Source organism: Pimephales promelas, chromosome 21 (assembly GCF_988280905.1).
Source record: "Pimephales promelas chromosome 21, fPimPro1.hap1.1, whole genome shotgun sequence".
In the NCBI taxonomy this organism is placed as follows: Eukaryota; Metazoa; Chordata; class Actinopteri; order Cypriniformes; family Leuciscidae; genus Pimephales; species Pimephales promelas.
In genome coordinates, this window is record NC_142789.1 from 13,659,918 (window position 1) to 13,673,321 (window position 13,404).

A 13,404-nucleotide genomic window follows, 5' to 3' on the forward strand; every position below is an offset into this window, starting at 1 on the left:
AGGATTTAGTCTATTTTCTTTTTTCTTTGCAGGGCTTCTTATGGTGATAAAATCACTTAACAACATGAATTCATAGACACCAATGATGCTTTTCCTAACTTTTAAAGTGTATTTTTATATTTAATTTTAAGAAATTTATGCCTCTGGGTAAACTTCAGTGAAAGGAATAATAATACAATATGCATAACATTTAACCTTAATTTAATTGTTTTTGTTGTTATTATTGAATCTGCTTGTGAAGGTTACAGTTATTGCATATTGTAACATATATGGACACATTGGGGTATTGGAATCTACCATTTAATGTCCATTTTAACAAGTTAGTGAACACGTTTTTGTTTTGTCCAACAAATATTCCAATCATTTTTAGAAAAAAATATTAAATATTTAAAACATGTGATAACTTGCCCCAACCTGATATTTATCTTTGATTTTCACTGAGTTTGCCGCAATGATTTTGATTTTGAATGCGAAAAATCCATTAATCACTCATAATGGTATCAAATGTACTTTTAATCAAATGTGTCACCTTGTCTCACCTTCTCCATTTTTATTTTTATTTTTTTATTTTTCATGTAACACAGGACATCAAATGACCCGATTTGTTGAACTGAACCTTTACCTCTTGTGTTTAGCTACAGTTTTTGTATGCAAATTCACAGTGTTTATTTTTTTCCAGAGACCATCTGAGTGGTAGTGTCCCAAATAATAACACAGCTTTTTATTCAAAACAGCAGCTGTCTTTTCCAACCAATATCTGGAGTTTCAAAGGTCGTAGCCCAGACCAGAAAACAGTGATTCACCAAAATAAAATGGACGCAATGCAGCGCACGGCCCTCTCCCTTCCCCTGTGTGGTCCATTAGAATGTGTGGGTCATGAGTTTTGGCCCCAGCTGTCTGATTAAATGGACAGATTGACTTTTGGCTGAGAGAGCTGCTTCATACCCCAATCCTCCTGCCTCTCTCTCTCTCACACACACACACACACCATACACACACCACTGCATGAGCACTGAAACCTTTGGCTCAGTGCTGGCTTATTTTAAATGCGCTTCCTGCATGCACAAGTTCATCCGTGTTTGTTGTACGTGTGTGCGTGTGAGTGTTTCCTGCATTGTCTGAAAAAATATTACTGAAAATAATAAGCCAGAAAACAGTATTTATCTTCACCGGCCTCTGACTTGCGTTGTTATTTTTGAGTTGTTTATTTCTGCTGTGCTTCTTTGTGTCATTTTGCTGATAAAAAAAGCAACAGTGAGCATGTAGATATCTAACCCCTTCATGGTTATGATGCTCTTTAATGTATTAATTATTAATTTTGGTACTTGCAAACATGGTGCAGTAATTTCACAATTGGATATTTCCTTTAAGAATTAATTAATTTGTAAAATACTAAGTTATGGTCTGTATAATGACCCTCAGATGGCTTCTGGTGTAAAATAACAACGCAGTGCATAGGCTGTTGAATGTGTTTGGAAAATTCTGTGTATTATTTCCATGCAAAAACTAGGGAAATATGTTTAAACATATTTTTCATAGTCAAAAAGCAGCATTGAGTTGTTAACCCTGTTAAAACAACTCTTTCCCCTTGATGAGTAGGCAAGACATATTTTTAACTTAAAATAAATATCTTGTTTTGAGTTATGTAAGGCCCAGAACTTCTTTTCTATCTTGCACCTTTGTAGTTCTACAAATGTTTATTTCATTTCAGTTTTAGTTTATATCTTCCCTTCAGAAATTTTTGGTTAAATACGGTGTCGTTTTTAAAAGCGAGGATTTCAATGCGAGTTCTTTGTGTCTTTGAAGCACTTTTTGAAGGCTTGTTTGCTCTTGTATTTTCTCTCTGCTCCATCTTTTCCATTCTTGATCCTAGGTCCTCTTTCAAAGAAACAGAATGATGATTTAGCTGATAATGACGGTGCTGAGGATGAAGGTATTTTTTTGATGCCAAACTGATATGCATGACAAGGAACCCTCCAGTTTTTTCTTCTTTGTTTTTCTTAAATTTCTTGTCCATTTTTGAGAGTGGAGATTTTTTTCTTGCTCGTTTTTTGCTGGATGTGTTTTGTCGTTTTTGCTTGATGTGACCTGTCTCCCGTCATTCCAGATACATATAATTGTAAATAACCCTTCATAGGCTCTTGCTTGAATATTTTTTATTATAATTTCCTTTTAATTTTATATGTTGCATCTCACCTAAACAAACCAAAAACAAGCAAACAAAAAAGAAAACTAATAATCCTAAAAATTAATACTTAACACTTTTTGTGCATGATTTTCAACCCTTCTGCCTTTAAAAAAAAAAACAATTCTGAGGTAATCCCCTGGTTTAAAAACAAATATTAAAAAAAAAAAATCCCCGATTGGTAATCTTCCGAAATTTAACCGGAAGCCCCCTGCAAAAATTTCCTATGCAACATTGTATGTTCCTGGAATCAAAACCGCCATGTCTGCATTTCCATCAGACTGTGCATCGATAGTCATTACTGTCCAGCCGCTGAGACGACTTTTAATTGTCCGATGTTTAGTGGTCGTGCAAAAAATCTATACAGATGCACAACAAATTAACACATCGATTAAATGCCTGGGCTGTAGACTGTAAAAGAGGTACAAAATCTAATGATAATAATCCCTGAGTGACTGTATGCGATAAAAACATTTCCTTTCTTGTTCTTGTCAGAACTGAAGCACAGTGAAGACTGTCTCCTGTATAATCAAATGCAATAAGAACCAATTAGAACAGGCTAAAACCAGGAAAGAGCCTGCTCGCTTTGATCTGCACATCAAAAGATTACAGCAACACAAATATACAGTGAGAATCCCACAGAGTATCTCACATGAACTGTCTTGAAAACCGACTGAATAATCCTCCAAAGCATGCCCGACGATATACTGGGGAAACACTCATCGATGACATCAGACTCGGACTTGGTGTCTTCAGGGGCCTGGTTTGAATTTCTCTCAGGATACTCACAGCCACCCATCAGGTGTCTCTTCTTATTGGAGAATGCCATGCATCAAGCTACAATAAAAAAAGTCCTCTCAAAACCAAGAGCTTCCCAAAGACTGCAACAACTGTGAATCTATTAAGAAGTCTCCAGTGATCGACAGTTCCTTTGATGGTAACAATTGTGTGTGCGCGTGGAAAGCTCCCAATTGTTCTTTTCGAGGATCTGCTCAAACACGTAATGTGATAAACTTTCAACCTGCACCTTTTTTTGCTCTACGTACAGAAACAAACTATACAAACAAACTTTTTTTGCTCTCCAAACAAAACAAACTATAATTTTCAGTATATAAAACAGTCATGAACCACAGCTAAACCCGCTAACTTAATAATAAGCTATAAATCGCTTTCGAATGCAACATATGTGACAGAACAGTTTAGAAGAATGTATTTAATTGTTACCATGGCCCATTCCACATACAATGATTTAGCATTTTCCTGTGCTAAATCTTTGATTTTGTTGTGTTTTAGCTTGTGCTAGCTTGTTTACTAAAATACTTATTTCCAGAAACGTACTCAGTTACTAACGTCACCTCGGTTCTCGCTAGAAGAGGGAACGAGTACTGCGTGATATCTTACACTCTTTTCCACGAGATATTGAAGCCAAAAATTATCCTTAATTTTGAATTAATGTGAAAAGTGTTGTGGCAGCATGCAACCATACACTCTTAGCAGAAAAGGTTCTATATAGAACCTTAAAAGGTTCTATCAGTTCTACGTATTTGGAACCCCTAAAAGGTTCTATACACTCTTAAAAAAAGGGTTCATCTGGGTTCTATATAGAACCCTGGGGTTCCATACTTGGCCAATAGAACCTTTTACCAAAAAAAATGGTTCTATATAGAACCATTTTGGAGTTCCATATATGAAGCGGGGGATGGAACCATTTCTGGTTCTAAATAGAACCATTTCTTCTAAGAGTGTAGGCAAGGTGTCTTGGCGTGCCTATTGGCTGTCCTGTGGCAGGAGAGGCCCTTGGTGACGTCAGAACCAATGGGGGCGCTTCGTGCCCACCACGTCACGTCCCGCCGAGACTGTCATGGCCTGGGCTTATAAATACAGCTCAATGGGCTGATATGATCTGATTTTTCATCGCCAAAGCGAACCGGAGCGTGTTGTAGTCATGGTAAAGATATGCAGTACTCGTTCCCTCTTCTAGAGAAAACTGAGGTTATGTTAGTAACCGAGTACGTTCTCTTATGAGAGGTTCTCTCCTACTGCATAATATCTTACGCTAGGGGAACACAGTGTAAAATGCCGTGTGTGCTGGAATCCATCACCAAAGTCCCAAGGGCAGGTGCCCGTGGCTCATACAGTGCATAAACACCAGGGACTCACATCCCCTGATTCTGAGAAGAGAGGCTAGAAGCATCATTCCCATTAAGTAGGAGCGAGACGGGGGGAAAGGCATAGAGTGGGCAGCAGGGCCAGACGTGCATCCCTGCTCTTGGAGAAAAACTTGGGACAGTGAGCATTTTCTTGGGACGCAAACAAGGTAGTCCTGCACTCTGCCGAATGTCTCCCACAGAAGTAGGCCCGGTTGCGGGTGCAGAGATGATTCTTCTGCTGGAACATTGTCTGGACAGTCTGTCTGATTCCAAATTCAGATGACCAGGCACATGTGCTGCTCTCAATGAGCGCAGATTGTGCTGAGCCCAGATCAGGAGGCGCTCCGTCAGCCTGTAAAGGTTTCAGGACCTGACGCCAATCTGACGATTTATATAGGCCACCACATGTTGTCTGAGAGGACCAAGACAAGGTTTTATCTGGGGACAAATAAAAGCGCGTTATGGACTGCCATCATTTCCAGACAGTTTATGTGTAGAAGCTTTTCCCGTTCTGACCACTGGCCAAAGAACAGTCTGCCCTCGAGAAGTGCTCCCCATCCACTCCACACTTGAGAAAGTCTCCAGGTTTACCCCTGACTGGTACCAGTCGATTGCTCTCCAAGGTTTCAGAGCTGAGACACATTTCTGATCAACCTTGAGGCAAAAAAAGACTGGAGGCCCTTGTCCAAGGTGGCACTCGCAGTTTTAGCCATGACTGCAGCAGGCACATGCGAAGCAGACCCAACTGGAGTACAGATGATGCTGAGGCCATGAGACCAAGCATTTTCTGAAACCTTTTGAGCGGGACTATAGTGCCTCAGCGGAAGGATTTCATGATGCGCTGAATGTTCAGTCTTCATTCCGGCAGATATTCTCTGACTGGGAGACAGCAAACTTTTCGCCCAAATGACTTTGAGACCTAGATTCTCGAGATGTTCGAGTAAAATGAGCTCTGAGTGTGATTGAGCTAGAATCAGCCAATCGTCAAAGTAGTTCAAAAATAACATGACCCGAAGTTTCAGGGATGTGAGAGCCGCCTCCATGCACAGGGTGCTAGGGACATCCCGAAAGGTAGGACTGTGTATCGATATGCCTGGCCCTCGAAGGCAAATCTCAAGAATCGCCTGTGGCGTGGCACTATTTGTATTTGGAAATATGGGTCTTTCAGATCTATTGACAAACCAGTCCCCTTGGCAATTCTGTGCAAGGAATTTCCTGGTTGTGAGTCTGAACTGGTGTTTCACAAGCACTTTGTTCAGCTATCTTAGATCTACAATGGGTCTGAGACCCCCGTCTTTTTTTTGCTGTATAGATCCCCTTCGCTCTGAGCTTGAGATAAAGGCTCTATGGCCCCTTTACTCAATAGTTTCGCTATTTTGGCACACTCAGCAGAGTAAAAGGAAATAAACGCCGGAAAGCACAGCAGGTACGGCGACTGAAGGCGGCGAGATCAAGGCCAGCAGCTTTAGATGCGAAGGCTCGTCCGCAGAAGGATTTTCTCAGACGGCGCGACTTCATTCCGGATCCAGTGATGCGTGAGCTTCGCTGAAGAGATGGAAAATCATCAATCTGTTTTATAGGCCCAGGCCACGCCCGTCTTGGCGAGACGTGATGTATGCGCGACGAGACGTGATGGATCTGACATCACCAAGGGCCTCTCTCGATAGGCTGCTGCAGTTGCCGCAGGAGAGCCAATAGAGCCATTTTTGGCTTCAGGATCATTTTTGGCTTCAATATCTCGAGGAAAAGAGGTATAGCGTAAGATATTACGTAACCTCTCGGAAGACACCCTGGACTGTTAATATCTTATATCTTAATATTAATATCTTGGACTACCATCTTGCTAACATGAAATGTGTAGCAGTGGCTTCGCTAGTACAGTAAAATGTTAGTGGCGTCGCTACTAATGTTTACTTGTAAACGGAATTCAAACATTCTCTAAAAGGAATGTTACAGAGAAACACAAACCCAGTGTGTCAGAACACTCCAAGGTTATTGTAAACTGTTATCACAGTTCTTAGCTTTTAAAAATCAGTTGACGGTTAAAGAAAAATGATTCTGAAGATCTCTGAATAAAAAAAAAAAGCAATATCAGGGTTCCCGCGGATCCTTAAAAAGTCTTAAGTCTTAAATTTTAGATGACACTTCGATTTGGTCATATCTCAATGTTTTCCAAATTAGAAATATCTTATTTGCGTACCTATTGTTTTTATTAGCCTATTCTATCTTTGTGGATTTGCTTGTTCAAATTTGCTTGTTACCAACAAAACGTTGAAAACATCGAGATATATATTTTTGTCAATATTGCACACCCCTAATGTATGGTATTAATTTTGATTTCTTCAGGTCTTAAAAAGCCTTAAATTTTACTTTTAAAAAGTCTGCAGGAACCGTGAATATCTTTACCCTTGACATAGCCTACTTACAAACTGTGGTAATTTAAATCAAGCTGTTTCTATCATGTGCCCCAGTGGTGAATTCATGTTCAAATTTACTCAAACGAGGTAAACATATATAAGTAAATACGTTTATTTAAATTCCTGAGGCCTATCTGCGCATGCTTTTTGCTAAGTGGAAAAGGGCGTTTGGCTCTCAGACAGCTGTAGCTGATAGGGCTGAGAGGAGACACAGAGCGCACATTAATTATGTAGACATAACGCTACCTTATTACTGCACACTGCTTATACCAGCTGCCGTGGCATCGCCGACAGTTCTCGCCAACCAGCTTCTCTGATTTTATTTCATAGATCCAGTAATTGGCTTGATCACATCAGTGGCCCACTCACAGATATTAATATCCATTCTAATTAGTTTACATTTTTGTTTTTGATATAAAAGCTGCATACTGGCCATAACCCAGTATCATCAATCATATATAACAACTTCAAATACCAAGGGATTCTCCAGATTTGACTATTTGCTAGATATTTACTAAAGCAAACTATCACCAAAATCAATAGCCACTTTTGACATATTCATTAATCTGGTGCTTTAGGATGAAGCGTACAACGTTTATTGACTTTTTCCAAGCAATCGGTAGAAAAAGGCCCAAGAGACAATTTAAGTATGTGGTCTTAGATTGTGCCAGATCGAAAATCCAAAGAAATAGGATTTACAAAATTAAAAGTCTTACACAGCTCACCTTAAATTTTAAGTAACCAGCTCTTAATATCACAAATATATATATATATATATATAATTCCAAACTCTCTTTTCTGTGGAACACGTACTTAAATAATTTGAACAATTTATCCATTAAATGGAAGTCATTGCAGTCCAAAACAACATTGGACCCTATTAACTTTCATTGTATGGAAAAAAAAAACAAAAAAAAAACATAGCTTTGTGTTTTCAAGTCAACACTGTTGGTCACATTTCAACAGTGACAGAAAAAAAAAAAAAAAACTGTTCTTGTTATTGTTTAGGAGTGACGTTTTGGAGAAAAGCCTCGGTACACTGCACTTATCGTTGACATTTGACATATGACATTATAAAAGACTGAGGAAAATACAAAAGAACCGGTGTGTGCATATACACGCAAACGCTGGCCTGTGGATGAAGAGTATTTCAGTCTGAATGAAGACTGGGATCAATGGAGTATTCATTTCTCTGAGGAATCACTTCCTGTCTTTCCCTCCCGCTGGACAATGATAGACTCACTGGGCTAGTTTACATTCTTACGTGGCTCATGGGTCATTCAGTTCATTATCAAAACGAATATAAGATATTAAAACCTAGTTAATGCTTACTTTAAATAAAATCTCAAGAGCGACCAAATCTTGAGGTTTTTTTTTTAAATAAACAGATTAACAAAGGACTCAATTCATACACAAAGTCAAAACATTGGCAGGAACAGGAAGTGGTGAGACAATGTATGATGCGAAGAGACATTATGTGCCTGACAAAGAAGAACCATTGAGTCCAAATATGACATCTGAGGATAACAGAAGAGATGCTACACTAGGGAACACAGTGAGACAAGATGAGAACTGTTGTTAGCAAATCTCACTTTTAGCATTAGCAAAAGAACAAAAGGTGTCAGATGAGATGAAATGAGAGAAGCTGAGACATTACATCTCTGATTAAAAGGAGAAGAAATGGGACGGGATGAGAAATGAAAAGAGATGAGAAAGACATTTGGTCACCTGAATAAGAAGAACACTGTTCTTTGAGCATTTGGCAAGAAGAGACGAGACGGCAGGAAGGGGCTTACCAAAATGAGACAATGTGAGACCTTACATTGCCAAAAAAAAAAAAGAAAAATTTTGTGCATTTCCTACTTTTCAAGAGTGAAAAAAGTGGGACTGGACAGGAAAGGGAGAGGTGAGAAGAATCACTTTGGAAAGAGAAGAACAAAATAGATTGGACAGGATGAGGTGAGAGGACATGAGAGAAGACGAGATGAGAAATGACTGCCTGATGATGAAGAAAAATGAATGTGAACAGGTGAGACGAAATGAGATTGGATGAGTTAAAACAAAACGAGACGCCAAAGAGACGATCCTATTGTGCGTTTTGCTCTGAGCATTTTGCAAGAGGAAAAAAAGAAGAAACAGAAGCAGTAAGATGAGAAGAGAAGGAAATGAGACTAGATGAGAATCACCTGATACAGATAAAAACATCTCACCTTGAACATTCTACAAGAGGAAAACGAGAAATGCCGAGAACGAGTTAACTGAGACAAGAAGAGAAATGAGAAATTGTGTCGACTGATAAAAAAAGAACTATTGTGTGAACATTTGGCAAGAGGTGGTCTTGTTTAGGGGCCTTAAGAAAATTGTTTTGGAAAATGATTGCTTTTTTCATTTGCTTTTTTCGCTTGTTATGAGACCTCCCGGAAGCAGGTCCCTGCATGCCCAATAAAATAACTGAGATTTATGTGAAGGCTTTGCAACCATGATGAAATGGCACTCTCCCTCAAGCAAGACGAAAGTTATCATCTGCATCGCATTTGTGTTTTGAAAATACCTCCCTCTCGGACAGAGACCATTTGCCCAAAGTGGATTACTTTGCCTAAGCGGTGTATGGAAATTTAAAAAGCGTGCAATTTCCATTGGTAAAAGAAAAATGGGATCTGATAAGATGAGGTGAATCCTATTCAGAGTAACCCCCTTACTTAAAGTTTGCCCACCTTGTTTCGAAGCTTTAGTTAAGTCAAAGGATTACTTTAGAAAATAAAATGCCCGCATAAATTTACTTCAAGAAAAACAAAACAAAAAAAAGGCAATTACAAAAAAAAAAAAAAAAAAGTTATGTGCATTTTTCGATCACCAGGAACATGACATTCATTTTGCCTAGGAAATTTCTAAAATCAAGTTTCAAAAATAAAGCCAATTTGAGCAAAAATGGGAGCCCTCAGCTCTGAATGCATTTCTTGTTCTTGTCTACAGTAATTTGTCATTTAATCGTTTCTATCCTCCTCTTTCCAGACATTCGTGAAAGTGGGAGCCCCAAACCGGTGATGGTTTTCATTCACGGAGGATCATACATGGAAGGAACGGGAAATATGTTCGATGGAAGCATCTTGGCCAGTTACGGCAACGTCATCGTCATAACCGTAAACTATCGGCTTGGCGTGCTTGGTAAGCAATTCAATTTTTGCATCATGCTTCAAGGTTTCCCGGTCAGTGTCCCATACGATATCCTCGGAATGGCTCGTTCTAGCTTTCTCTCCACAGAGGTACCATTTTTTTCTCCAGTGAAAGATGATTTAGTTGCTTGTGAATAGCCTCAAGCACATGAGCATAAAACGGGTGAAGTGGCAATGCTCTCCACAGCGGCACGCATGCATGAAAACTTATTATAGAAAAGTTTGCTGTAGTTGTACATGATTTAAGGTGATAGTAAATACTGGAACTATCAAAGCTTTATGACCTTCCGGTTTCAATTGCCATACAACAACTCTAGCCTGTATTCGTCTCTCTCGGTCTCTTTCCCCATTGCTATGCCTCTCCCTCTGTCAGTTATCATTTTTCAATGCATCAGATTTGTGGAAAGAGATAAAATTGTGTATTTTTTACTTAATGATTGAGTTTGCCTCGAGCAAATGGTGCTGGATTTATTAATACGCTTTTGAGAGTTTCACAATGAACGAGGTGCTTTCCATATTCCAGTTGTCTAGATATAAAGCATCGGTTGTTAAGGGAAGTTAAGTGTTATTTTAGTTACGTACAAATGCAGTTTAGCACTCAATTATGTTGATCAAGTATCTTTTGCTGCCGCTGCTTTTCTGAGATTGCTTCATCAGTATTTGTCTGCGAGGTTCTTATGCAAATGTATCATTGTGTGTTCATGACAGATCCGTCAGTGTTTTCCTCAGTGATTGACAGTTATTATTTCAGATTAAGATGATGGAAACTCATATGATCCCTGTTTTATTTCACTGTGCTTAACATCTTATGCTGAAATGCATCTGTCTCCAGAGTGAATGTACAATGACTAGAACAAATCCACAAAAATCTTTGTTGCTTTTACAAACATGCTTTTCTAATCGTTGATGATGGCAAATTACTTCTTTAAAGACATGACACTGATCATCTTAACACCTGTCTGTGCTTTTAAGGGTCATTTGACTGCAACTTAGCAACAGTTCATCAACATATCATCCTAAATATGAAAATAGTGCATGTTTAATCCTCCGATTTTTGCAGGGAAATTGTGTAAATTGTGATGTTTGACCTTAAGTTATGCAATGGATGTCTGTACTTGTCAGTTGAGTAAGAGTCATAGGTTACTACAACTCACGTACCGATTAATTTGTGGAGCGTTTGTTCAAAGAGACTTGTTAAAGACACATTAGCAGCTGCTGCCAGTCTTACAAGGGGTTTTATCGCCAGTTTAATTAAGTTGTTCACATCTGTACAGTATAAAGGCCTGTTCACACCAAGGACGATGACTATAAAGATAACGATAAATATACACTATAAAAATTCTAGGTTGTTTTAATCCAATTATGGGTCAAATATGGACAAACTCAAAGATTGGGTTAAAAATGTAACTTAAAAATGTAACCCAATGGCTGGGTTTGTCCATATTTGACCCAAAATTGGGTTAAAACAACCCAGCATTTTTAGAGTGTAAAGTTCTAAAATAGCAGAGTTCGCACCACAGCTATGACGATAACGGGAAAGAGAAACGATATCGTTGGAATCACTTTCAGAACGATTTTATCCGGCTGATGAGCGATAAAAAACATTGACAGCCAATCAGAATCCATCTTAATGAGCTTGAGCATTTAAAGCGGCAGACAGCCACTTACTTAGGCCCCGTTTACACGAGAACGATTCCGGGTGAAAACGTAAAAATATTTTATCGGATGTGCCTTTCGTTTACACGCTGACGGCGTTTTTGAGGCTTAAAAACGAAAAAAAGTGAAACCACCCTCCAGAGTGGAAATCTTAAAAACGCTCCACCGCCGCGTTCCCGTGTAAACGGTAAAAACGCAAAAGTCTGCTTGACAGTGAAGGTTATACACAGGCGCGTGGACTTGTATGCACTCCTAGCCGCCTGAAGTGCATACTACAGTACATTGAATTTCACACACTTTTTGCGTCACCATTTGCACGTGGATTTCCCACACAAAACGCTCGTCTAAACGCAGAATAAAAAGTGACGACGCACCGCCACTTTTGCGTTTACTCTTCAGAATCGTTTCCGTGTAAACATAGCCTTAGAAACAGAACTAAATCGTCAGCTGGTGTGGCTGCTGATAGTTATCTTTGTAGTTATCGTTCTTGCTGTGAATAAGTCGCCATTTTGACCAGTATTAGGGTGCTGGCAGAAGCTAATATGCTGGTGGCATGAGGCATCTGTTATAGTGCGAGTCGTTAGTCTGTGCTCCATAAAAATATTCAAGAATGAATGCATAGATTCTGAAATTAGCATCAGTTATTTGCATCAGAATCTTCTCAGCATATCTCTCCGTTGGTAAATGAGGCTCAGTGTGATCTTTCTCACTTAATGATTCAGTTCTCAGCCATCTTCCCTCAGTCGCCCTTAGCTTTTTATAAAAAAAATCCACTGCTGATTATTGGCTTTTTTTTTTTTTCCTAGCTAAGGCGCACAGATCCATTAGGGGGTTTAAGCATGTGCCCGCATGCCACAACCCTTAATTTATTGTTGCTATGTTTTTCTCATGGTCGTCTGGGGTTTGGCTAAGCTCCGGAGCGGCCTCTGGGAAAGGTGGTGTAATGGTGAGAGGGCCTAATGGATTATAGAACTGCACACAGTCTGAGTGTCATTATCAGAACTGTTGTAGATTTATGGAGCGAGTCGCTCTCGTCATGCCCCCCTGAACAAAACCGCTCTCCGACAGCTAATCAGCTGGCATAAGGGCCTGTTTTACCGAGTGCCACCATCATATTTTATTTATTTATTTATTTTTTTTGGTAGTGCTGGTGTCCCAATCCTCTTTAGCAACTGTCCTTAACCCAAAATAGCACCATACCTATAAGGAAAATATTACTGGCTCCAGAGTTAATGTGCGGTTACATTAGCAAAATTTAGGTGATATTTAGAGTGAAATATGAGCAACAATAAGTTCAATTAAATTCAATTAAAATATTCCGTATTATGCTTGTTTCATAGTTATAATTTAGGAAGTATTCTATAACTAGTAACTAGCCAAAGATGAGTGTATACAATAAAATGTCCTTATGGCAGCAATATACCATGTATTTAGTTATTTTAATTATTTATTTTTTACCTTAAAATAATGTTTCCAAAATCGTTTCTGTGGTTCATTAAGTCGAAACTGGGTGAAAGGCACTTCTGTTGTTGCTTTGCAGTCCTATATCTGATATAACCATGCTATGCAAGATTGCCAGATTGGGTCGCGTTTCTGTAGTTCTAATGATACATAGGAAAACTTGCTTTATGTAAAGCATTACAATAGTCATTATTTTGTTTTTCTTCGTTTCTGATGTCCCAATACATCATACTTTCATGAAATCATGCAATATACCTTGTCTGTGGACATCGTTCATTCCAAAGTCGGTGCCTGGATAAACAACGAGCATGCGTGCGACAGTAGGCTGCATTATTTACGTCAGCGGTAATTCCGTTTCCAAC

General features: G+C 39.0%; 1 protein-coding gene across 8 annotated transcripts in view; it reads left to right on the forward strand.

Moving 5' to 3' along the window:
• Nucleotides 1-13,404, forward strand: part of nlgn1 (neuroligin 1) — a 393,533-nt gene that overhangs the window by 185,065 nt on the left and 195,064 nt on the right. For 6 of the 8 annotated variants that reach the window (XM_039657612.2, XM_089125044.1, XM_039657610.2 and 3 more), the window contains 2 exons: nt 1,874-1,933; nt 9,765-9,917. In XM_039657612.2, coding sequence (XP_039513546.1) covers nt 1,874-1,933; nt 9,765-9,917 — 213 coding nt within the window. The remainder of the gene's footprint in view (nt 1-1,873; nt 1,934-9,764; nt 9,918-13,404) is intronic. The other 2 variants (XM_039657616.2, XM_089125046.1) reach the window with 1 other exon arrangement.